This window comes from Lynx rufus, unplaced genomic scaffold (genome assembly GCF_022079265.1).
Source record: "Lynx rufus isolate CCGP_SWC_20201006 ecotype Redwood Valley unplaced genomic scaffold, mLynRuf1.p SCAF_2, whole genome shotgun sequence".
Lineage (NCBI taxonomy): Eukaryota > Metazoa > Chordata > Mammalia > Carnivora > Felidae > Lynx > Lynx rufus.
In genome coordinates, this window is record NW_025814834.1 from 207,884,987 (window position 1) to 207,911,174 (window position 26,188).

At 52.3% G+C, this 26,188-nt stretch overlaps 1 protein-coding gene across 1 annotated transcript; it reads left to right on the forward strand.

Annotated features, from left to right (window-relative positions):
* The first annotated feature begins 760 nt into the window (after window positions 1-760).
* Window positions 761-12,769, forward strand: PLA2G2C (phospholipase A2 group IIC). The gene is made up of 4 exons (XM_047082387.1): window positions 761-812; window positions 2,837-2,981; window positions 4,650-4,753; window positions 12,603-12,769. The coding sequence occupies exons 1-4, from the start codon at window positions 761-763 to the stop codon at window positions 12,767-12,769; spliced, it is 468 nt and encodes a 155-aa protein (XP_046938343.1).
* The last annotated feature ends 13,419 nt before the right edge of the window (window positions 12,770-26,188 follow it).

The following is a 26,188-nucleotide window of genomic DNA, read 5'->3' on the forward strand; positions in this document are numbered from 1 at the left end:
GTTGTGGGGATCAAATAATGAAACACCATGAAGACCTTATAGAAAACAGCAGCTGGCATTTAGTAACTTCTTTTTTTTTTTTAATTTTTTTTTCAACGTTTTTATTTATTTTTGGGACAGACAGAGACAGAGCATGAACGGGGGAGGGGCAGAGAGAGAGGGAGACACAGAATCGGAAACAGGCTCCAGGCTCCGAGCCATCAGCCCAGAGCCTGACGCGGGGCTCGAACTCACAGACCGTGAGATCGTGACCTGGCTGAAGTCGGACGCTTAACCGACTGCGCCACCCAGGCGCCCCTTTAGTAACTTCTTAATAAATGTTTCAAATTACTGATAGGTACCTGACCCTCACTCTGTAGGAGGGGCAGCCGAGGTTCCGGGAGGCTAAGTTCACGAATAAGATCCCTGAGTCTCAAGGAGGCAGACACGGGCTGGGGGGAAGGGGGCACCATGCAAATGGGGCTAGACTTCCTGGCACTGGATTTCCATCATGGACCCTAAATATGACTTTAAACTTGGCAACAGAGGAAATGCTGACTTCTCAAAATCAAAAAGAGAAGAGTGGCGGCGGGGGGGGGGGGGGGCGGGGAGGAGATAAGGTTGCCAAAAAAAAAAAAAATCCCTTTGCTCTGAGCCCTGCGCTGTGATTGGGGTTTCACACCCACATGGCCTCCCCTCTTCTTGGTCACGTTCAGGAGTTCATCTGGCAGACACCTCGTGAGCAGAGGAAGGTGTGACTGTGGTGCCTCCGACCCCCCAGATGTCCTCGGGAATGAAGGCCATTGGGGTTCTCGTGGTCTTTGCCTCCTGCTGTGAGTAGTAAGGAGCTGGGAGAGCTCCGGGGTGCTGTCCTCGTGTCTGGGTGTCTGTGTCTTGGGGTGGCCCCTCCTGAGGTGGCATCGGGTGAGGGGAAATCAGGTGTCATTCAAAAGAGACTCAGGAGTGGAATAGGTTCCCACCAAACTCCTTCTGCTTCTGTTTCTTCTACAAAAGGGGGTGGTCCCAGCCTTAGGACCTCACAAAACTTCTAGAAAATCAAAGGTTGCTAACTATTTGCTAGAAAAAGGGCCTTTGACTACTGTTTTACCACACGCCCCCTCCGGGACCCTTTTTTATTTTCCTTTGGATGCCAGTTGCCCGCAGGCCTGAATCTAGCTAGTTTAGGGACAATTAGTTCTCATCAGAAAGGCTCTCTTGTGGTGACTTATGGAATCATGGGTGATTATAGGTCATTGCTACCAGGAGATCAGATAACACCACTCCGCAAAGTGAAAAAGAGCTTCACAGGAAACAGTGTTGGAAACAGTTGTTGGAAAATTCTTTGACTCTGCTCTGGTTAGTTTGATTAGTAGAGATGTCTCCGAATCCGTTTCGCTGCTTCAACAGTGTAGCTTTCGGGTCCCTAAATCGAAAGATGTCAAAAATGGAGTTCCCATTTTTCCCTCAGTCAGTGGTAGAATTTGCAGTTTTCAAGACCATGGTGGGGGGTGGGGGGGCTCACGCAGGGAGAACCAGTTCCCTCCTTGGTGTCCCCCACTCCATCAGCGCCTGAGGCACCCCTGACCACAGGAGCTTCCTACCCCCTCCGCAGTGCTTCTGCTTTGGGACAACAAAACCACAGGAAGTCTCCTGTGAACGCTTCCCAAAACCCTGTGTCTCCATCTCCGTTTTCTTCAAGTTCATGTTTTTATGTTATTGTATGGCAAAATTAATATATGCAGGTAATTAAGAAGTAAAATGAGTGAGTCTATATAGAATACCAAGATGAAGCCACTTCTTGGGGCGCCTAGGCGGCTCAGTTAGTTAAGTGTCCAGCTTTGGCTCAGGTCATGATCTCACGGTTCTCAAGTTCGAGCCCCGCATCTGGCTCACTGCTGTCAGTTCAGAACTCGCTTCGGATCCTCTGTCCACCCCCCCGCCCCTCCCTCCCTCTCAAAAGTAAATAAACATTTTTAAAAAAAGCCACATCGCATCCCTCCCAGACTCCAGTCCTTCTCCTACACCCAGATGTAACTAACCACTCTTAAGAGTTTGATATACAACCTTCTAGGCTTTTCCACACACACATTTTGAACATTTTAATACAAAAGTAATACATGCTCATTATAAAAAAAAAAAGACAGCATAAAAGTATATAAACAGTGCCTATCTTTTTCTCCGCCTACTTCCTCAATCTCACTGCCCGGAGATATTGCTTTTAAAAGTAGATGTTTTCAAGACATCTCCCCCGTCAGTGGATATGTAGGTGGTGTTCAATTTTTTTCATACCACAGGGGACGCGCTGCAGCAAACATCCCCCAGAATATATATATTCTTTCCCCACTTTTGTAAACATTCTGTAGAAGTAAAAAATTGCTGGGTCCATGTGTATTTGCCATTAAAAAAAAATAGACTGAGGGCATCTTTTCTGCCTCTCAAGTATTTTGTTTCTCCTGCGAGATTGTAAATGCCTGATGATATTTGGAGAAACTGGCATCTCTAGCTTTGAACTTTTCCCGTTAATGTTGCATTAGACCTAAGGGTGTTTCTGCCTTAGATAGTGGATTTGGGGTTTGTTTGGGTTTTTTTCCACTGGGGGTGGGGGGTGGGGGGAAGACCTAGTTGACAGTATTGTCCTGAACATCGTGGAAGCTGGGTTCTCATCCCGGACCAGCAAGAAACTGGCCATGGGACACAGTGTTCCAGCCAGATTGTCTTCCCCCCGACAGGGGCTGGTGATCCCAGCCATGCTCAGGCAGCATGTTTGGGGGTCTCCTGAGGTCCCGGCTGCAAGCCCTCTAGTTGCTGGTATTGTTCTCACTGCACCCCGCCTTCTTTCTTACTTCCTGCCCTCCAGTGATGGCCCCTGCCCACAGCAGCTTCTGGCAGTTTCAGGGGATGGTCAAGTACATCACAGGGCGGAGCGCCTTCTTCTCATATTACGGATATGGCTGCTACTGTGGCCTTGGGGGCAAAGGGACCCCCGTGGATGACACTGACAGGTGAGTCCAAAGCGCTCATTGGATTTGCACTGAAACCGGTGCCCGAAGGGAGGCAGGAGGTTAGGACGCTTGTGTTGCAAGTAACAGAAGCCCATGGATGGTTGGCTGTCCTGTAGCCGCCATCTTGAAATCCTCGTGTCTGAACAACGTGCCCTGGATTCCCGTTTTGCACCAGACCTCGAAAATTATCTAGTCAGTCCTGCCCAGAGCTCCAGAAACGTTTTCAGTTCTCAGACGTCACAGCAAACATGGTCTTCTCTCAGCAACCCAGTTTTTTAGGCTTAGAGCACAGCAAGACTGCCCTGCTGTCTCCCGGGCCTAATTCCACATTCGGGGAGAGAGAATCCCAGTGGCCCAGTTTGCAAAAGTTGTCCATCTGGGCGAGGCCACATGGCCCAACGTGGCTGCCAGGCCTACTCCTTGGTGTGGGGGTGGGGAGCGCGAGCCCCAAGAAAAAGCGGAGGTTGGGGTGACCTGGAGAGGGTACGGGGAGACAGGAACCAGGATAGTTTGCACGTCGTGTGTCTGGAGAAATAAGAAGTGAGGTGTTTCTTGCTGCTTTCAACCCCATGTGGATAAATACGTCCCTGCAGCGGGGCCTCAAATGTCACTCCTGGAGCTTGAGTCTTCCGGGCCAGGCATGGAATAGTCCAGCTGGAGGTACCCCAGAGCCCTGCGGGGGCACTGACATCGATGAAGTACCCATCATGGGCCGAGCAGTGGGATTGGTGATTTGCACACAGGGCCTACCTTTAAGCCTTGCATCCAGTGGCCAAGGCAGTGTGACTGTCCGTATCCTACAGATGGCGACTGTGAGCACCCACTAAACCAACGTGGCAAAGCCGAAGACACAGCAGCCCCTGAGTGGCTAGGTCAGGATTTGAACAAGAACTTGCCTGGTTCAAAGTCCCGGCTCTTTGATGCTCTGTGCCTCCCCTTCCGAGACCAAAGGCTGGCGAGAATTTTACCACCGTTAGACGACGACGACAAACAGCAGAGAGCCCACTTGCAGGTGGGGATGGCGGGAGGAAGGACCGAAGCGTCTGGCCCAGAGCATCTTCTTTTCTGTGTCTTAGAATCCAGTCCCCGGTCTCTGCTTTCCTGCCCCTCATGCTCTGGTTGAGGCATTCCGAGCTGTTTTCTCTTTGTGGATCTTCTCCCTCCCTGTCCCCGGCCGCTCTCAGCACGGTGAGAACAAGGACTAAAGAGTTATGGGTGTTTTTGCTCACACCTGTCTCCTCAGGGACTGTCACAGTGCTTGGCACGTGGTAGATGCTCAGGAAAAAGTCATTACATGAATGACTGAGCCACACGGACCTAGATTTGAGCCCCATGTCTATCATTTGCCAGCTGTACAGTTTTGGGAAATTCCCCTCTTGGAATTCTGCCACCTCCTCTATGAAATGGGGACAATGATCACCCTTCACAGGGTTACGCTGAGGAGCTAATGGGATAGCAGAAGGTGCCAGAAAGAGCTCACTAGATGTTAGTGGTTATTTTTGTAGTTTCAATATTTTCAGGAACTTACCTCCTTACCCTTCAATGCCTTCTCACGCAGGGGAGGAGGCGGGGGAGTCCTTTCCGGTTTCCACCTATGGTCTTCCCGCTGATTCCCCAGGGCCCACATGCCAGGGAAGCCCCTCACCTCTCCTCTGCTCTGGCCCCCAGATGCTGCCTGGCACATGACTGCTGCTATGAGAAGCTGAAGCAATTCGGCTGCCAGCCTGTGATGAACAGCTACCAGTTCCACATCGCCAATGGGTCTGTGGCCTGTGAGTAGCCCTCTCTGTAGGGAAATGGCTTTGAACCTGGGCCTTTCCTAATGTCTGCCTCCTGGCAGAAGAGTGCTTTGAGACGGAAAGTGACCATTCTAGGAGTCAAAGCTTCTCGGGAGTCTTTGCTTGGTCTCCGGTCTCTCCCGTCCAGCGCCCTCTGGGAGCATGGAGCATGGTGCCTGGGGTATAGTACCTGCTCAATAAATAGTGGCTGACTTGAGACGACATGGAATCTTGCAGCTTCACCTGGGAACCGTTGCTGTTGAGAACATTCCTCCTTATGTCTGTCATGTGTTAACAAAGCAGCTCGGCTGTCTTTCAGTTGAACAAATATTTGTTAAGGGCGACTCTACGCCAAGCGCTAGTAGGTGCCATGGGGGACACAAAAGTAAATAGGAGGGGGACGGGGAAGAGAACTCACATGTCGTTGAGGCCATTCAGGGAGGAGAGCAAAGGACAAGGGTGGGCAAGTACCGAGTGTCCCGCACGTGGGGCGTGGCCCCTAATATCCCGGGGCATGTTCTGGGGCTACCGGGGTGTGGGGTTTGTGTAGGGCAAGTTTGAAGAGCAAGCCCATTTGAAGTCACTGGGCTGTAGCCTTCTTGCCAATGCCGTTCATTCCGGTGGAACCAGTGGTTTGAGTGCCCCTTAGGGCGACTGGCCTCCTACCCCGCCTTGTGGAGTTGCATGAACCGCTTTCCTCCCCGTGTGTATTCGTGCTTAGCTGTGAATGTGTTGGAGTCTACCTGTCTCCTCCCGAGGTCAGGGAACCACCACCTCCCTTCCCTTCATCTCCGCCTTAGAGAGGGTGCTCAGCGCCTAGACCCTAGGGCTCCCCAGCACCCCCCCCCCACCCAGGGCCCCAGCTCAGGACACACCCAGATTGATCGAGCAATACAGCTACACGGTCTCCCTGGTCCAGTGGTGAGACCTGAGCCATGGGAGGCTGCTGGTGGCTCAGATCCCTGCCATCTGAGGCCAGATACAGCCTGGTCTGTTTCTCAGCCTTCACAGCCTCTGGCCCCAGACACACTGTTGATGGGGAGAACCCTCTTTCCAGCATGAGCTCAAGGAGACTTCTGTGTTGGAGCTCTCTGGCCATGACTGTGCTCACACCTAAAGCAGTGTCTCTTCTGGGAGGTCCCCAAGGCCACATACAGGAGATGGGACAGGATCAGGACCTAGTGGAGGGGCAAGGAGAGGGGGCTGGAGGAGATTGCCCCGGAAGTGTTGTTTGCTTTGGCTCACGATGCCCTCGGAGGGAGGGACAGAGTTTCTGACCACCTCTCCCCACCCCTCTGGGCCCCACTTGGTGGGATTGGGGGCGGGACAAGCCTGGCCATTGGTTGTAGGGGGGCACACACAGAAAAGGTGCCCCTGACTCTTCTCAGCCTGGCACATGGTCCTGCTTTCATATGGTTCCTTCTCATCTCTTTTCGTCTTGATCATAATATCTGTCATGTCAAGTGTTATCTTAAAGTGGTTGAAAAGTTCTCCCTTTTAGAGGAAATACATTTGAGGAGCTCTGTCTTCTGATGCCCCCATAAAGTGCAAATGCCAGGAAAGAAGGGAAAAGATGCCCTGAGGAGGGAAGTGGATTTTCAGCAGATGCAGCCTGTGCGCGCTGTGGTCGCAGCCCTGGAAGAAGCCTCAGCCCTTTGCACCTGCTGCTGCTGCGTTCTTTTTTTTTTTTTTTTTTGAGCATCTTCTTTAGCACCTCTCTTCCCCCTCCCCCGTGAGGCCAGAGCCGCAGCCTGGGAGCCCAGGAGACGGAGAAGAGTGACCTGGGGGAGAGCCCGGAGCCCCCTCCCCCGAGGTGGCACACAGGAACATCTGCTTGGCACATGCTGGGCAGCGGTAGGCGGTGTGGGCAGGGACTGGGCACTGGGCTGGGAAGTTTAGGGTCTGGGCTGTGCTTTCCACAGATGCCGCCAGGCAGTTAGCGGCTCCTGAAGCTTGAGCAGGGCCCCCGCAGTCCAGAGCCCCGCTTAGGGAGTTAGCACTGGGGTGGGGTGGGGGGACATCAGTATCCCCCGCCTCAGCTGACCCAGCCGGTGAGTGCCAGGTCGACCCCCTGTCCTCCCCACCCCGCCTTGCCAAGCCCCTGCTCCCAAGAGTGGGGCCGGGAGCTGAGTGATCTGGGTTCTGACCCCGGGTCTGCTGCTGATACGTGCTGAGCCCACAAACCAGACACAGGAACATTCACTTACTTGCCCAGCATTGCTTGAGCGCCTGCTGGGTGCCCCTCCAAGGCCAGCGCTGTGTGGGGGCCGGGCGCAGAGCAAGGCAGCCTCGGGTCCTGCTCTCCTGGCACGCTCCAGAGCTGAAAGCGCCCTGAGAGACCCTCTAGACCCACACCTTATGGTAGTGACAGGGAGACTAAGGCCCAGAGAGGGCAAGAGTGTGATCCAAGTAACAGGCAACATTAACATGCATGTGTCTGGAGCCTTTCCAGTGCTCAGGAACACACTGCTTGGCCTGAGTTTTCTGGGCCTCAGTTTCTTTATCCATGAAATAGGTATAATAGCAGCAGCTGTGGTCTCTGAGCATCTGTGACATGTGCATTACATACCGCACCTTGGACCCCTGTGATACACCCCTGGGGTGGGCATGATTATCAGAAAGGACCCTGAGGCTCAGAGAGGTTAGCGGAGATGGCCGAGGTCACGCAGCCAGGAAAAGAAGAGTCACGATCCCGACCTAGGCCGTCTGCCCCCAGAACCAGCGTCCCTGCCTTACACTGCCCTCCCCAGCGGCATGGGGCTGCCAGGAGGGTGGCGGGGGGGACACACTTGGTTGGAGGGCTCACACAGATGCAAGTCTTGTTGTCCTGTGGGCAGCATGCTCGTGAGGGGGCAGAGAAAGGCAGATGGTCTCGGCTCATCTATAACGCCCCAGATCTTTCTGTTCTAGCGCTATGGACCCTGCTAAGAGGCCCAGAGAGAGCACATACCTCGGGTCTGGCAGAGCTGGGTCTGAACCCCAGCTGCACTCCTTCTAGCTGGGTAATTACACAACCACCCTGGGCCTCAGTCTCCTCGTCTGTAAAATGGGGATAAGAGTCTGCCCTTCCTAAGGTTGCTAAAGTAACCCCGCTGAAGGGGCTGGCCCATAGCAGGTGCTTAGGTAGTGCCTTTCCTTTTAGAAACTGAGACTTCTTTTTGCATCAAAGTTTTCTTTTCCCCTTCGCTTTGGTGGAAAAGCACTGGGATTTTCTTCATCACTGTTAGGAGATTGCTCTGAAGCATTTCCTCTGCACCTGCATCCCCTTGCGCTAACGTCATTAACTCCCTAGAGAAGAAAAGCTCTCCCCCCCCACTCTGGTTACTCTGCAGTTCAAAGAGCTGCCTTGCAAGGGTTAACGCCCCTCCCCTCCCCCCAGCCTCCAAGTTCTGAAATCCTGTACCAGAGCCTGGTCCCGGGTTGCCTAGCAACCAAGGGCTGATCTGGGATGTAGTTGGTGAGCAGGGAAGGGGAAAGGAGAAAAACAACTTGGCCTGTCCGTGTCTTTAAATGTCACCGGAAGATCCGTGCAGAGAAAGGCCTGGAACCCAAGCCCTGGGGCCAATTTGCCAGGTGGGGAAGGCTGCCCTCGGGCAACCAGGGAGGTCGTTATCCCTCCTTTGACTGGGCTTACATAAGCACTTGGCATTTGCAAGGGACTTTAAGATTAGCCCGCGGAGACGCCCCCTCCTCCACCCACACATGCATGTGTGGCTTGTGCAGGGGCCGTGGGAGGCCAGCCAGGTTCCAGCCGGAGGCATGTCGGAGCCTCTGCCCTTCTCCCTCTGCCAAAGAGGGAAGGTGAACATGAGAACCACTGGAATTTGCAGTTTGCAAAGATCTTTCTCCAGCACTGCTGAATTGATCCCTCACAACACTTCCATCCCTGACACATCACCCCTTTTCCTCTCCTAGCATTGGTCTCCACCTGAAATTACCTTGTGTACTTAGGCTTCCCCTCTCCCGCCAACCCAAATGTGAGTTCCGGAGAGCAAGGGACAAGCCTGTCCTGTGGGGGCGTGGGGGGCACTCATCCTCACTGGAACGCACAGAGAGGGACGCCCTTGGAGCTAAGTGATGTGGGGTCTGCTTGCTCAGACCTGTACCCCCAGGTCCTAGCCAAAAGCCAGGCACATGTTAAGAACTCAGGACCTGTCAGTTTGATGAGTGAATGAACAAAAACCTCATGAGATAGTTAACATAAGTATCTGTTTCCTGATTTGAAAGCGGAGGACACAGGCTTGGGGACACGCAACTTGCCTGACATTCTAAAGCACACACAGGTGGTGGGTCTGGCCCGAGAACCGGGCGTCCCGGGTCCTGGGACGGGGACCCTTTCTCTGACCCACAGACCGTGAGCGTCCAGGCAGGCAAGCTGTAGCACATAGCGATGGAGTGTTCATTGCGTGTTCAGAGCTGAAGACGTGCGATGAAAACACAAACTCCCTGGGCAGAAAGAGCCTGCCTTCTGGGAGGAATCCAGCTCACAAAATATTCAGAAGTAAAGTACACTCGGGTGTTGACTAGTGCTGTGACAAGGTGACAGGCTACAGAATGATGACAACAGAAGGAGGGAAGGCTGGCTACTCCAGGTGGCCTTTGGCTAGTGTGGCAGGAGCAGAGGCAGCGGGTGGCCGGGGCTGGTGTCGCACAGGGGAACGGGTTCCTTCGTGGGGCTTGGGGGAGGGGCAGACAGGGAAGGAGCTCACCGCCTCCTCCAGTGGCAGGGGAGGCTGCCAGAGCATTTGAAGCGGGAAATGATAGCTCTAATGTTGCTCTAGAAAGATCGCTCTGACCACTGTCCGGGGTGGTTGGGGAGCAAGGGAGGAAAGATGGGGCGGTGTCAGTGAGCTGTTTCAGGAGCACCGGGGAGAAGCTACCACAGATGGTAAAGTGGAGGGGAGAAGCACCAGATGCTGGGTGTCACGGAGGTAAATTGTCAGGGCCTGCTGATGGGCTGGATGTGGGGTGGGAAGGAAAAAGAGACTGAATCCAAGGTTCTGGGCCAGGGCGGCCACAGGTAAAGTGTCGTCTATTGAGTTTCTGCAAATGGGGAAGAAACAGCTGTGAGAACACAGCAAGGAGTTCAAGATGCGAATCAGACACCCACCAGTGAGGGAAGTCGGGTGGACCCGAGCACGTTGGAGTATTGAGCTCAGGCGGGACACTGGGCTGGGATGAGAACCCAAGAGTCATCGGCACTGTGATCGGTATTGAAGGCCCTGAGATCGAACCAGAGACTCAGGGAGAGAATTTGGAGAGCAGGGAGGAGGCCTGGGACGCAGGCAGGTGGCGGCCTCGGCAGGAGGCTGAGTTCACGGAGGGCAGCGATGTGGAGCGTCCTGCTTCATCCTATTTATGGGAGTCTGTCGTGGAATGACAAAGAATGCCCTGAAGCCATGTTCCTCTCTCATGCCTCAGTTTCCCTGCTAGCAAACTAGAAGATGCAGGAACAGATTCGGGTTTGTCTTTTGAAAAGATGGCTTGCAAACAGGGCATTTCTCGCCTTGGGGCTGCCTCTCCTTCCGGGTCTTAAAAGGCCTGGTCCTGCCACGGCTGTGGGATGCCCCAGGAATGAGAGTCCATGCCGTCGACCCCTGCTCGGGATCAGTTCCAGCAGGCCTGGGGCCCGGGAGAGCATCAGAGGTCACACTGCGCGTCAGGAGAGGGTCCTACTCCGTGCATCGGCAAGGACAGGACAGAGTGAGAAAGGGACGGGAAAGTGAGCGAAAAGACAGAGGAGGTGTGGAGAAGTGAGACGGTAAAGAAGAAGAGAGGAACAGAAGACAGAGACAACCAGGAGGCCAAGGCAGAGTGAGAAAGGTGTCTCACTTCAGGCTTCCAGAAAGACAGCGCCGGGGTGAGTGACAGCACAGGGTGCCAGGCCCTTTCCGAAGGAGAGCCAGGCTGAAGGGGGTAGGGCCCTGCACCCTGAGAACACCAGCCACGAGACCAAGTGGCGGACCCTTGGCCCCTGCAGACTGTGGCGGCCACCCAGGAAGGAAGCAAGGGGCATGCTCGAGGCAGTCGAGGCGAGAGACCTAGAGGGGATGGGGCGTGGCTTGGGAGGGGCTCCCGGGGGAGCTGGGGCCTGGAGGATCCTGGAGGATGCTCACAGATGGAAAGGGGGAACACGAGGGCAAAGGTGACCCAGGTGTCAGGGAGGGTGGGAGCGGCGGGATCCCAGAGCCAGGGGCGCGAGCATTCCTGGCCCATTTCTAGTGGGTGAGTGGAGGGCGCAGCTGAAGCGTGGGGTGGGTGTCGACGTGCCTTGAGAAATCAAGTCTCCAGGGAGACGTGGGAGGACAGCTTGCTGCAGGAGTTGGACTTTGGAGGGAGAAAGGCAAACAAACAGAGGACAGTCAGCACTGGATCCAACTTCAAAGGGCTCTTCTTCCGGGATGCACCACTGCCATCACCAGAAGCTCATAGGGAGCACTCCGTGCATGCTGCAGCCAAACCACTCTCCCTGTAAACAGGGAACTGGGGCGCAGTTCTCTAGAAAGGGGAAGCCACAACCACACACACACACACACACACACACACACACACTCACACGCACATACACACACACACACACACACACACACACACACTTCAGCTCCAGTAACTAAATAAAAGATCCCCATCTAGTGGTAGCTCGGCCAAAGGGCAGACACTCAATCCCAAAGGCCCGGAGGGGCTTCATTCGCTTATCAGGGGCTGTCGGTTGAGCACCTACGACGTAAGGAACATTTGCTCCGCATGCTGGGCATACTGTGACGGACGAGATGCGCAAAGCCCCAGCCTCACAGAGCTCACACTCCGTTGAGGAGGGATAGACGGAAGCAAGTGAATACCCAAGAGATGTGCGGGTTGTGCAAAGCACGATGAAGGCAATAAACGGGGATGCGCAGGGGGGGGGGCTCCTGATCAGGGGTCAGGGAGAGTCTGTCTGAGGAGGGGGCATCTCATCCCAAACGATGAGATCCTGGTGAGAGGTGTTTTAGACAAGGAGAATGGTGAGAGCAGAGTCCCAGGACAAGACCGAGCCAGGCCTGTGACAAAGTGGCCAGTGTGCCTGGAGCAGAGCAAAAAGCCACGGCAACGGACCAGTTGGGGAGGCTGGATCATAGCAAGGCTCCCCTGGAGACCCCGGTGAGGATTTGGACGTCCTCCTCCAAATACTAGGAAACCCAGGGGCTTGAAGCAGGAGAGTGGCCATGATCCAGGCTGCAGTTTAGGGAGGAAGAGCTGGTGGCGATAGGGACAGGGGGAGGGTAGCGGCCAAGAAGGTGGAGACAAGAGGGCGGAGAGCGAAGTATTTTAAACAGAGAAATCAGCGGCGCTGGCTGTGGACTGGATGTGAAAAGTTGGAAGGCGGGTGGGGGGAGCCCAGGCTGCTGCTCGCTTTCTGGCTTGAGTGGGAGGTGGTGCCGTCTGCGAGCTTTGAGCGTGGGTGAAGGCCGGGTTGGTGGGTGGGGGGAATGCTACTTCAAGTGTTCCTTTTTGAACGTCTTAAGTTGGAGATGCCTCAGGCGTCCGAGCGAGATGGCCAGCAAGCAGCTGGACATAGGTGAGTCCTGAGAGAGGGTCCCGTGCCCTTGGCCTGCGCGCTAACTCAGGGCGCCCCTCCGTGCAGCCCCCTCCCCCTGCCCTCCTCATTTCCTTCCAGGCTTCTCTTCCCTCCCGTCCTCGTGGCATGTCCAGGTGTGACTGGGGACACAGCGAAAGGACGAACGAAAAGGACTCCCCGTTTCTTCCCTTTCTGTTTTCAACCCCCGACCCCTTGTAGCAAGCCCCCTGTTCTCCGCAACCTTAGGACCAAATGGAGCCCCCCCGGTGGCCCTCTGTCTCTCTGCAGGTACATGTGCCCTCGGTCCCGGCGTCAGCTGTCTCTGTGGGCTGCGGGCATGTGAGTGTGACAAGCAGTCTGCATACTGCTTCAGAGAGAGCCTGCCCACCTACGAGAAAACCTTCAAGCAGTTCTCCACCCGGCCCCACTGTGGGAGGCGTAAACTCCAGTGCTAGGCAGCCACAGGCCCCTGGCCGGTCAGCATGTGTTCCGGAGTCACCCTCCCGGGAAGCCTTCTCATGCCGTCCCCAACAGGCTCCAATGGTGGCTGCAGCCACCATTCGGCACAGGGCCTAGGGTACTCCTTCGTCACTCGACACCAGAGGGCTGCAGACCAGCAATGGAAAAGATAAGACCCTGGCACGCGAGGGAGGGAGACTGCCCGTTCACATGTACACAAATAAATGACGCTTTCTGATAGTAGTAAGTGCTAAGAAGCAGTACATACAGCAAGGTGACAGGGTAGAGAGATGTTCCCAACCCCCATCTGGGAATTCCCAGGAGGGCAGAGGACCCAGGATCTGCCCTAAACTCCCCCTCCGCCCCCACCCCAAAGTCAGGATGCAGGGCGGACTTGGGAATGGGGCACACGACCCAGGTCCAGCCGGGGACAGAGCAGGGACCGTGCAAAACAGGGACCCAGCCAAGGATCCGAGAAGCATGCTTTGGACTTTTTTCTCATTTGCTTGGGTTCTGCTCTCTGAAATCCCTCCGGTGGCAAAAATTAAGGCCACTTTCACCTCTTAAGAGACAGAGCGTGAGAACAGCCACATCCACTCCACGTGGATGTCGGGGCCAGGAAGACGTCAAAAAGTTGGGGAAAGATGGCCTCGGAAGAGTGCGTCAGAGGGACCCGAAATTTCCATCCGAGTTCAGGAGGCCCTGGAGATATCAGACTCCGATGCTAACGAACACCAAAGTCGCCTGACGTGGGCGGATTCTGTTCTTTGTCACGCCCACGTGGCGTGGTAGGTTGCAAAATCGGCCGCACAGCTGTCCTCTCTGGAGGCTATGCCTCTCTGTACCCTCGCCTCTCGTGAAGGAACGTTGCCCATCAGGAAGTAGAGTCTGCTCCTCCCAGTGGTTGAATCTAAACTCTGTGCTGACCTCGTGAATTACTTTGGTCGACGGAACGTAGTGGAACGTACGAATGGTCGGTCTGCCAGTTCCGAAGCCCAGGCCTCAGCAGGTCGGGTCTCAGGACACCTGGCGCTGCTGAGAACAAGCCTTGGGCTGACCCGCTGGCAGACGGGGCCCAGAGTGTCAGTCCAGCTGTCTCAGCTCAGACCTCAGACATGTAAAAGCACCCAGCCAAGGTCAGGCACGCCCACTCATTGCCGACCATGACCCACGAGAGAAGCTAGCTGGAACCAAGGCAACCGCCCAGCTGACCCCAGGCTAAGTGGCCGATTGCAGAAGTGTGAGCTGCATAAAGGCTGCCGTTTTAAGTCACTAAGTTGTGGTGTGGTCTGTTATACAGTTAGTACTCGCCGGTCTTCGTTCATGGCTCGCTGAGAACTGTGACCAGTTCTCCGCACTGCGCTGCACGGGGAGGCCACAAAACGTTGTGCACGTGGCCCCTGCCCCTCACCTTGTAGGTCTGGGAGGAGAAAGGCTGTGATCAAATATAATAAGGACGAACGCACAAAGGGCTGTAATCACACAGTCATCCAACAGACGTTTATTGAGCCCCCACTACGTGTCAGACACAGTGCTGGGCAGTAACGATTCAGAGATTTAAAGAAAACAAACCACATCAGGTCTGAATATCCTGGGGAGAACTTCGAGAGCCATAGCAGCTTTTAGAAGTTCAAGTTCAGACACTTACACTCTGGATTGGGTGATGCTGTCACTGATGTGAGGACAGAAAGGGAAGCCACGGGCAGGTGGTCAGCAGAGGGTCTGGGAGCCATGGCTCCTGGGCTCTGCTTTGCTCAGCTGGCAGAGTCCAGTGGTAAATTCGTCTGCCTTTCCTTCCTCCCTTCCTCACTCCCTCCTCCCTCCCTTCCTTTCTTCCTCCCTCCCTCCTCCCTTCCTTCCTCCCTCCCTTCCTTCCTTCCTTCCTCCCTTCCTTTCTTCCTTCCTCCCTCCTCCCTTCCTCCCTTCCTTCCTTCCTTCTTCCCTTCCTCCCTTCCTTCCTCCCTCCTCCCTCCTCCCTTCCTCCCTTCCTTCTTCCCTCCCTTCCTTCTTCCCTCCCTTCCTTCCTTTCTCCCTTCATCCCTCCCTTCCTCCCTCCCTCCCCCCTCCCTCCTCCCTCTTCCCTTCCTTCCTCCCTCCTTCTTTCCTTCCTTCCTTCCTTCCTTCCTTCCTTCCTTCTTCCCTTCCTCCCTCCCTCCTCCCTCCTCCCTTCCTCCCTTCCTTCTTCCCTCTCTTCCTTCCTTTCTCCCTTCATCCCTGCTTCCTTCCTTCCTTCCTTCCTTCCTTCCTTCCTTCCTTCTTCTCTTCCTCCCTCTCTCCTCCCTTCCTTCCTTCATCCCTCCCTTCCTCCCTCCCTCCCTCCCTTCCTCCCTCCCTCCTCCCTTCCTTCCTTTCTCCCTTCATCCCTCCCTTCCTTCCTCCCTTCCTCCCTTCCTTCCTCCCTTCCTCCCTTCCTTCCTCCCTTCCTCCCTTCCTTCCTCCCTTCCTTCCTCCCTTCCTTCCTCCCTTCCTTCCTTCCTTTCTCCCTTCCTTCCTCCCTCCCTCCCTCCTCCCTTCCTTCCTTCCTTCCTTCCTTCCTTCTTCCCTTCCTCCCTCTCTCCTCCCTTCCTTCCTTCCTGCCTCCCTTCCTTCCTTTCTCCCTTCATCCCTCCCTTCCTTCCTCCCTCCCTCCCTCACCCCCTGCTCCCTTCCTCCCTCCCTCCCTCACCCCCTGCTCCCTTCCTCCCTCCCTTCCTCCCTCCCTCCTCCCTTCCTTCCTTCCTTCTTCCCTTCCTCCCTTGCTTCCTCCCTTCCTTCCTTCCTTCCTTCCCTGCACGTGCTGTAGTGATTGCAACAAGAGGAGCTTGAGATTGACGGGCATTGGTCGACTTAAAGGCAGGTGCTTACAGAAGGGCGGGTGTGCAACTAGTGGGGCTGGGTCCCCTCCTAGAGGGGTTCTGGCCACAGCAGAGGCCAGCTCAGGACTCTAGATGTAGCTAGCCATGTGCCACGGAGGAGGAAGAGAGCCAAGGCTGCCTTCAGCATGGGGCACGGGGGATCCAGTGAGAGATCCAAGCTACCTTCTTCTCCCTGGGCATTGACTCCTAATGTCTAAAATCGAGGGAATGGGCCCATGCTGGCATCCAAGCCCCACTCAGTCCTGAGAGGCGCAAGGTGCGACTGCAAAGGGATGTCATTGACTTTCACCGGGAAAGCCTGCTGTCTTGGAAGGACAATCACTCACCCATCAACAAGTACACTCTCAGGGTCTACTCCAAGCCAGGCCCTGTGCTAAGAGCAGAGAAATAAAGATGCGTCAGACTCCAAGTGGCTCTCAGATCAGGGGAACACAAGTCAACAGACAATCACAAAGCAGGCTGGGGAATGTTGGAACGGGGTCAGTGCGGGGTGCAAGGACACCATCCGGGGAGGCCAGGCCAGGCTTCCCAGGGGAACGCTGGGGGTCTGACATCTCATCTGCAAGCCGAGACATGAAGAGGAACTCCGGGCAGATGGATGGCAGGTAATCAACATGCGTGCAAGCGAGCGCCTCTGCCACCTGCCTCTCCCCGTCTTCGCGGAGGGGCCCCTCCTCCATCTTGGGCCCCCCCACCCCCCCCCCCGCACCAGCCAAAAATCTGCATGTCAAATTCTTTCTCCCATATCTCACATCCCACATCCAATCTGTTGGCTCTCCTTTCAAAATAAACCTAGACTCTGTATGTATTTATAAAATACTTAGTAAAATGCACACATTAAAAAAAAAACATAAAACGAGAGAGGAAACATCTAGCATCTGACCACTTCCCACCACCTTCATGGCTGCCATGTTGGTCTGAACGAACATTACCTGGGCCATGGCAAATGCTTCCTCATTCTCTCCGCCTCTGGGATCTCTTCTCCACACAGCAGCTGGTCTGCACAGAGCCTGACCTCTGGCCGTGTCCCTGCCCTACTCACGTCCTCCAGTGGCTTCTCATTTCCCTCCAAGAGCCAACGTCCTCCCGGTGCTCGGGGGGTCCCCACGCCCCCTACTTCTTGACTCACCACCTATACTCTCTCCCCACACCACGTGAACTACTCTGGCCTCCATGCTGTTCCTTGAACACACTCATCACCCTCCCTCCGGAGGACTCTGCCCTCTGCCTGGAAGTTGCTTCCCATACAGCTCCCTCCCTATCTCCCCCAACTTTGCTGGAATCCTACCTTCTTCATAAAGCTGACGCCAACCACCCAGTCTAATACTTCCCACCCCCCATTGGCATTTCCCATCTCCCTTGCCCTGCCCTTCCAGTCCTCTTCTCTGTTACTCAGTGCACCACACAGTCTCCTATGCTTGTTTGTCTGCCCCGCTAGAATGGAAGCTCATGAGGGCAAGAATCTTTGTCCTTTTTTTTTTTTAATCATTGATGTCTATGTTGAGAGGGACAAGTGGTCAAGAAAGAATGTGGAATGCAAAGGAATTACAAGTCTCTCAGAGTGGGGAGCGTGGAATGTGGGGAGTGGTTTTCCAGAGCCAACGAAAGTGAGGAGGTGGGAGGGCTGGGCTAAGGCGAGCCTTATGTTCCCCCTGAGAAGTCCGGGCCCAACCCTGGGAGTAACGGGGGTCCCCACGTTCTCTGCAACCCAAACCACTTCCCCCCCTGCGTGAACCTCGGCAGCTCAAGCATCTCGAGCCCCAGAGTCCTCACGGGCAACCTAGATGCCCGAGACGGTGGCAGGTGGCAACAGGGAGGGCACACGTGGAGCTGGCAAGGGTTCAGTGACGTTCCTTCCCTTCGCCACTTGGCCCTGTTGGAGGGAGTGCCCCGCCTCGAAGGGGACAAGCTCTGAATGTAGTTGTATTTTTACAACAGCTCTCTATAGCTTTTCCCTGGCTGTCTCTTGTTGTCTGGTGAAGCTGTCAGCCGGTGAGGGAGGTGGGGTAGGGGACACACCCTCCGCCTTGGGCAGGCGTTGGGCTCCGTGCCCTACTGGGGAGAAGCTGTCACTGCTTTGGGCCCACTGTGCGCGTGTGGGCTGAGTCTGTGGAGTCACTGTCCCCCATTCCCGCTCCTGGGGTGTCTGTGAAACTGTGAAAGGCATAGGGATGAGCAGATGTGGAGAGTGAGGCATATGGCCGCGTGGGTGTGGCTGTAGGTCTTAGAGGGGGGCAGCGGGCCGGGTGGCGAGCGAGGTGACTGGGTTTCTGGGTCAGCGAGTGCCCCGGCTGGAATGGGTCAGGCACTACTGAGCTCCCTGGGAAGTGGAGTCACATCTAGCTGGGAGAACGAAGCAGGGGCATGGCCCAAGCCCCGGGACCCTGAGTGGGGAGACTGCGCCCCCCCTGCCCGGCCAAGCAGTCTCCGGGTAGCTACCCTCGAACACAGAACACCCGACGCATCTTCAGGCAGCTGCTGTGCAAAACTCCAATTTGTCTCAAGACCACACAGCTAACAGGTCCAGAGCAGGGGACTTGAGCCCAGTGCAGCCAGATTCCGTCCCCTCCCCTCCAGCCGAAGGTTCCCCTCAGCAGGCTTGTCCCAGAAGGAATCCAGAACTGGAGCGACTTAGAGGAGGGGCAGTAGCTAAGGAGGCTGCTGCAAGGGGTTAAGTACTTGCCCTAGAGGGAGGCCTGGGTTCTGGTTCGTCGTGCAGTTTCATTCATTCTTTCATCCCCTGCACGGATATCCAGCGTGGGAGACTGGGCTGAGCACTGCGGATCCTGTTGGAGTAGGAGGGGTTTCCCCTCAATGAGCTCTCGCAGCCCAGACGGGGTCACACGGGTGATAACAGGACAGTGAGGGGCGGGGAGCCCAGATTCAGGCACACCTGGGGGCACCCCATCCAGACCGGCTGGTCAGTGAAGCCTTTGGACCTACCAGAAGTGGGAGTTAGCCGGGCAAGGCAGGGAGGAGGGGAGGGGGCTCCCGGCAGAGGGACCGGTCTGAGCAGAGGCCAGGAGGGAGGCTGGTGCTGAGAGGACGGGAGCAGAGGTGAGTGCAGAGCAGGCGTGAAGCTGGAGGGGGGCCGGGGGTGGGGGAGACGAGGGGGACAGCGAACCATGAGGCTGGAGAGAAAGTCCCCGTCTGGGGCACTGGAAGGAAGCTGGAGGAAGGATGACCTCACCCTCACACAAGACCCTCTTCTTTCTGGGTCTGATTTCCTCAGGGTATCGAAAACCCAAATTAGGGTACATCTGCCCCTTCCAGAGGCTCTTTCTCATCCACTGTCTTATTTAAAATTTTTTTTTAATGTTTATTTATTTTTGAGAGAGAGAGACAGAGTGTGAGCAGGAGGAGGGGCAGAGAGAGAGGGAGACACAGAATCTGAAACAGGCTCCAGGCTCTGAGCCGTCAGCACAGAGCCTGACTCAGGGCTCGAACTCACGAACTGAGAGATCGTGATCTAGGCCGAAGTCACAGGTGCCTGCCTTTCGTCCATTGTCTTATTGTTCATCAGAGGGGTCCCAGGAGTTATTCATCCCCATTTCACAGACTACAACAGAACTTCCAAGAGGGCAGGTAGGCTGGAGCTCGAACCCATGTTTTCTGATTCAAATCTCTTATTTCCCATTCCAGTTCTCAAGAGGAGGGGGCTGCCCGGATGCTGTCTGAACGAAGGCTCCGAAGTCAGGGTTCAAACCCTGCTTCCTCTGCATGACCTTGAACCTCTCCTTTTATAAGCAAAGCTATTACCGGCCCCCACCCCACAGGGTAGCTCAGAGGATTGAATGAGATAGCACACACAAAGCTCCAAGCACAGTGCTTGGCATACAGTAAGTGCTTAATAAACCCCCGCTCTCCATACTGGGCCCTGACATCCTGAGAGCCTGGACAGCCTGCCCAGGCAGAGGTGGGTGTTCCAGCCGTGTGGCTGTCGGCAGGGCCCGGCGCCTATGAGCCTCCACGTCCTGAACTTGGCTTGTTGTCACCGTTGGTGGCATCAGTTTCTTGTTAGAAAGCCACAGCTGGGCAACTGACAGCCAGTGCTGCTGTCTCAACCCCTGGGGAGGAAAGGGCCGCCTGTCTGCATGCACAGTCCGGTCCTGGGCATGCAGGGGTGGCGGCTCCCAGGCCCCGCTGAGACCAAGGCTGGGCAGGTGCCAGGTGCCTGGATGCGGGTTTGGGGTTAGAAGTGCTACCCAGAACCTTCCTACTGCCTCTGTCCCCTCCTCCCTCTCTGCCTCTCTCCCTCCCCACCTCACACCCATAAGCAGGGAGCCAGATTTTCTTGCTAAGCCACCGCTTCACTTTGGCCACGTTTCCATTTTGGGGAGGATGTCCCCCATGAATGTTCACTAGCTCCTTCTTCCTTCTACTTACTGCTTTTTGCCCATCTGGCCCCAAGGACTTTTGGTCTCACCCGCCAGCCAAGGGCACCAGTCACCAGTGCTGGCAGTTTCCATTCCCCACGCCAGGCCCTGTGCTGGTGCATCCGTGGCCTCATTTCATCCTCAAACCCCACAATGTGCTCTTCATCATGGTCCGCATTTTACAGAAAGAGAAATGGAAGCTGTGTGTGTGTGTGTGTGTGTGTATGTGTTGGGGGGTGATGCGCTCAGGGCCATGTGGCCTGTGAGTGGCAGAGCCAGGGATGCCCCCAGTCTGCTCTTTGTGGGAGATGGTGTTGATGGCACTAAAGGATGGCAGAGGTGATGCTGAGCATGTCCTGTGCCCTCCTGGGCATCGCTGGTCTAGGTCCCTTAGCAGAGGGGCAGGGGGTGTGGAGTGCGGCATGGGCAGTGACCTAGAATGACCACTAGGTGTCACTCGAGGTCTAGAAAAGAGTCGGCAGCCCCTCCCTGGAGGGCTCTGAAGAATGGGGTAGGGGGAGCAGTGCTTCCGGAAAATGCAGAATTCTGACCTAGATCTGGGCAGAGATGCTGATGTGGAAAATCAGAACTGGAGAGAAGTTCAAGTGAAAACAGATTTCCTTCAAGAACTATCGCAATAAGGGGAAAGAGAACTCAGTATAGAACTGGGCTCTGCTGAAGCCAACAAAGGAGAGTCAGGATGTACAGCCAAGGAGGGGTTCGGGGGGTTGGGGGTTCAGTGGATGGAGAATCATTAAGATGGTGGAGGGGTTCTTGCTAAAGTGACCTAACGGGTTCTTGCTGAAGGCAGGCCTGGCGACCAGACATCACTTGGGCAGGGGGTGGGAGGGTGGAGGGGAGGGTGAGGAATTTGACCAAATATTGAGGGTTGGGTGGGGGTTCTTGCTAAAGTGACACAGCAGAGTTCTTTTTTTTTTTTTTTTTTTTTTTTTGAGACAGAGAGAGACAGACCATGAGCAGGGTAGGGGCAGAGAGAGAGGGAGACACAGAATCCGAAGCAGGCTCCAGGCTCTGAGCTGTCAGCACAGAGCCCAACGCGGGGCTCGAACCCACAGACTTGGAGATCATGACCTGAGCTGAAGTCGGACGCTTAACCGACTGAGCCACCCAGGCACCCCGACACAGCAGAGTTCTTGCTACATGGTGGCAGTGTGGAGATGGACTCAGAAGCCCAAAGGTCAAGTTGAGGAGAGGTCTCAGAGGACCCTGACTAAGGTCTGGTCAAGGAGAGGGTCTTGATCAGTCCCCATTCTTGTTCAAGGAAAGAAAAGACATTCTCCTTTCTGAACAGCATGAGTCCGTTTCTCATCAGTCTCTTTGTTCGGAAGTGACCAGCAGAACCATCTGTTAGACTTGGTCTTAGTGGATGTTTGCTAGACCCTGCAAAGTACCAGCCATTTAAACGAGGAAGATTTCTATGCACATCAAAGAAAACCAAATGGCCGGAGGAGACAAAACCCCATCTCTGCATCCAGAAGGCAGCTGGTCGAGATTTCTAGATGCTGAACCTGGAGCATCTTCAGATGGTTGAAGTGAGGACAACAGAGGCAATCCCAAGGACTTCCTGGTTTGTGGCTGGAATGTCACTGGTCATGGCGCGCTCATCAGTGTTCCGGTCACACCTATTTCTTCCAGAAGAACATGGAAGCGTCCAGCCTCTGCTCACAGGGCCTCTCTAGATTACTCCCAATAAGTACCCCAATCTGGGCATGGGGTTTAGTTCTCAGTGACTCCAGGTCAGCAAGAAATGTCAGTTTGGAGAGTTGTGGTTAGATCTCGGAGGAAACTAGAAAAATTGACAGAATATGTACTTGGCAGGATCCAGCCCGGCTTACGGGTAGGTAACAAAGTAGACAGGAAAATGGAGTTTCACCAAGGGGGGGAGGTAAAAACAACTCACAGGCAATGAATAGAACTATAATTTAATAACCCACGAGTATGTGCCATGGTTTCCCATTGAAACATTGAAAACCCATCACTATAGTCACCCTTCTTTTTGATTCCTGTTCACACAATATGTCTGATCCCATTAGATTTGGCATGAGTTTTCACGCAAGGGCAGCAAGAATGGTGATTGACCGCACAGGCCTTTTTGACTTTGCTTTGTTGGAATCTTTCATAAGGGAATCTCAGACTAGACCTTTAAAAGCTTCTCAAGGCTAGGAAGCAAAGCTAAGAACTCACAGCCAGACTTTTCTGGCAATACCTACAGATTTGGGTGAATTCCACTCCTCTCAAGGTCTCAAATATATTCCAAGATTCCTGGGTGGCAAGGAAGTGACCCTCCTTCCCCCCTCAATGCTGGGAGCCTGTAAAGCCAGGTACGAGGTTCGTTTTTCCAGGAGAGCTTTGTAAGCATTGGCTCCATAAATCAACTCTAGCTGCTTACATTGTGTTTCATGCACCTAATTCTCAAATATGACATTCCAGCCAAGGCCTTGGGAATATAGCCAGTTTCCAATGATGTTCCATTATAAGGAAACTGATTCCTACTGAACTTATGCAAATAATTATATTGCCACAAAAATAAGAATACTCAATACAAGTTTTTATATTCTGGAGGGATCAGGTAGGGAGAAAAGATACATGTTCTTTCTGTTTGCAAAATTACCATGCACTAAATTGCCATGACTTATAGATAGCTTGAAATAAGAGGGAAATGAGTTCTTTAAATCTAGAAAAGTAGAACATTAAAAAACAAAACAAAACAGTACTGTTCTAAGAGAAAACTGAAATCTTCCTTCACTGGTTAATTCAGTCCCATGTAATTAATTCTTGTTCTCCTTGATCTTGTGTTAACAATTTGATGAACTCATTAACTTCTCCGCTAGTTCTGGAAACCCTTACTCAGATCAGTGATGTGATCTAAAAGTTATTCGGTGTCATCAGAAGCCTGTTTCCCAGAAAACCTGCCCTAGTCTCTTCCAGGAGTTTCTGAAGGAGCTCTCGCTAGTGAAGATTTTGCCTGCCAGCTGATTGTGCGAGCCTTCAAGAAAGCATCAGAGAAAAACTCTCTGTAAATGACAAAAGGCTTAAAATGGCCACTGTTCAATGAGAAAAAATGAAATATGGCCTTTTGTAGCAACGTGGATGGAACTGGAGAGTGTGATGCTAAGTGAAATAAGCCATACAGAGAAAGACAGATACCATATGGTTTCACTCTTATGTGGATCCTGAGAAACTTAACAGGAACCCATGGGGGAGGGGAAGGTAAAAAAAAAAAAAAAAAGGACGTTAGAGTGGGAGAGAGCCAAAGCATAAGAGACTGTTAAAAACTGAGAACAAACTGAGGGTTGATGGGGGGTGGGAGGGAGGGGAGGGTGGGTGATGGGTATTGAGGAGGGCACCTTTTGGGATGAGCACTGGGTGTTGTATGGAAACCAATTTGTCAATAAATTTCATATATATATATAAAAAAATAAAAAATAAATAAAAACATTAAAAAAAATGGCCACTGTTAAAGATCTGATGAGAGTTCATTATAATGCAATTAACTGACAAAGGAATGTACTTTTCTCTGGGCCATAGGACACAAGAAGATAATAGCTAGAATGATGATGGATGATGTTATGCCAGGACATCTCATAAGCAGCAAAGCATTGACAAATTTTCATGTACTTCATGAAATTTCTGAAATATCTTTTTAATGTTTATTTATTTTGAGAGAGAAAGATCATGAACGCAGGCATGAGAGTGTGAGCGGGGAAGGGGCAGAGAGAGAGGGAGAGAGAGAATCCCAAGCAGGCTCTGGCTGTTAGTGCAGAGCCTGACGTGGGGCTCGATCCCATAAACCGTGAGATCAAGAGTCGGAAGGTTAACCACAGAGCCACCCAGGCACTCCGGTTAAAGCACTTCTGATTTGACAATGCCTGCTGTGCAATTCAACATGTCAAAGAAACCAAATTATTTTCCACATCTGTCTCTTTACAAGGGGAAACATCAAATCCTTGGAGATTTTCCAGGGACCCAGTTCGAGGTCAGTTTAAGATCAAGATTTCATTTAGGAGTTGATTTTGGGGGAAGACAAAATTGTCAACCATGTAAAAACAACACAACACAAAAAAAACCCTAGCTTTTTTAAAAGTGAGAAGTCTTGGGGCGCCTGGGTGGCGCAGTCGGTTAAGCGTCCGACTTCAGCCAGGTCACGATCTCGCGGTCTGTGAGTTCGAGCCCCGCGTCAGGCTCTGGGCTGATGGCTCAGAGCCTGGAGCCTGTTTCCGATTCTGTGTCTCCTTCTCTCTCTGCCCCTCCCCCGTTCATGCTCTGTCTCTCTCTGTCCCAAAAATAAATAAACGTTAAAAAAAAAAAAATTTAAAAAAAAAAAAATAAAAGTGAGAAGTCTATATTCTCTTCAATAATCAATAACATGACATGGTTAGTGTAAGCCCACGAAATTATTCTGATAAAACAAAACCTTTGTGTCCTAGGTAGCTTTACTGAAAAGGGGAAGAAAAATCTTCTGTAGTATCTTAACAGAGATCAGACCGATAATCCAAGAAAACTTTGTTGTTTCAAAAGAAAGAAAACCAAATTCTAATTCTGCATCTGTACACTATGAGTCTCATTTTTAAAGCCTTATAAATAAATCAGTTCAATCTAAGCCAACTTGACCACACATTAAATTCCTTTTCCACAAGCCCTCCACAACTTTCTGTAGTCATTCAAATGTTTTGTTTTTTGTTTTGTTTTGTTTGTTTTTGTCCTGTATTTTCCTCTTTCTCATTCTAGAACAACTTTTAAGCAATCTCTGAACAGTTTGTACACTGAAGAGAGAATTTCTCTCTTTTTTCCTTAACAGAAATATATCCCACATTCTTCCATATTTTATATAGTTTTTTTCTTCACCCTTATTATTCCTAGAAATTTCTATCAGTCATTTATAGATATTGATTCAAATTCTTAACTGTTAGTAATCTTAAGTTCCAGTAAAAACAAGGAAATAGACAACTGCTTACCGTTTGCTATAGAGCAACATTCTATTAAGTCAGTAAATTTTGTGAATATACCGTCTCACAATTTCTACAAACATTTGCTTCTTCTAGTATGACCTTTCATGTTTATTAATGGACTCAAAGATATTTTCTTTCTACCAGATAAAAATAAAAAGCCAAAATATATGAGCCAAAACTTGTGTTTAGTAAATAATGCCTTCGTGGTTTATCTGGCTGAGAAATGATTTAGGTATTTAATGAATACCTGCTGCTTAATTTAATTTAGCATAACTCTTAAGATTGCAAACTACTAAAAAAAAATCTGGACACTGTTTTTAGGTGGGCATATTCTAACATTATGCAAAACTAGCTAGCATTTCGAGCTATTTCCCTGTTAACTATTTTGACAGCCCATGCAAGCTAGACAAGGATCATAAAAACAAAAGCCTAAAAAAGTTAAAGACGTAAGTTTTCTTTTACTGCTATGCTTGATCTACATGAAGTAATGGATATGAAGCAATTCATCTTGACAGCGCGTTTACTTATACATTTGTTCTTAGGTTCAATTTATAATTTGTATAATCTTAAACATCTAGTAGGTATGACAGTCCCTTATTTAACTGCTAGACCCAAGTTGAGATAATCACAGGGTGTTGTATGTAAGCAATGAACCATGGGAATCTACCCCCAAAACCAAGTGCATATTTTACACACTGTATGTTAGCCAATTTGGCAATAAATTATATATATATATTTTTTTTAAATATTTTTTTTCAACGTTTATTTATTTTTCGGGACAGAGAGAGACAGAGCATGAACGGGGGAGGGGCAGAGAGAGAGGGAGACACAGAATCGGAAACATGCTCCAGGCTCTGAGCCATCAGCCCAGAGCCCGACGCGGGGCTCGAACTCACGGACCGCGAGATCGTGACCTGGCTGAAGTCGGACGCTTAACCGACTGCGCCACCCAGGCGCCCCGTATATTTTTAAAATAATAAGTAAATACTTAAATTAATAAACTTTAAAAAAAGATTTGTTCAAATCATATGAGCTTGAAAAATATGTGGGTTAGTTTCTATATTTCGGGGTGTTTTAGGAATACTTAATTTCATTTTAATGTTTTGGTTTTCTTTAAGTAGTTTCTACACCCAACGTGGGGCTTGAATTCACAACCCCAAGATCAAGAGTAACATACTCTACCAACTGAGCCAACCAGGTGCCCCTCTAGGAAT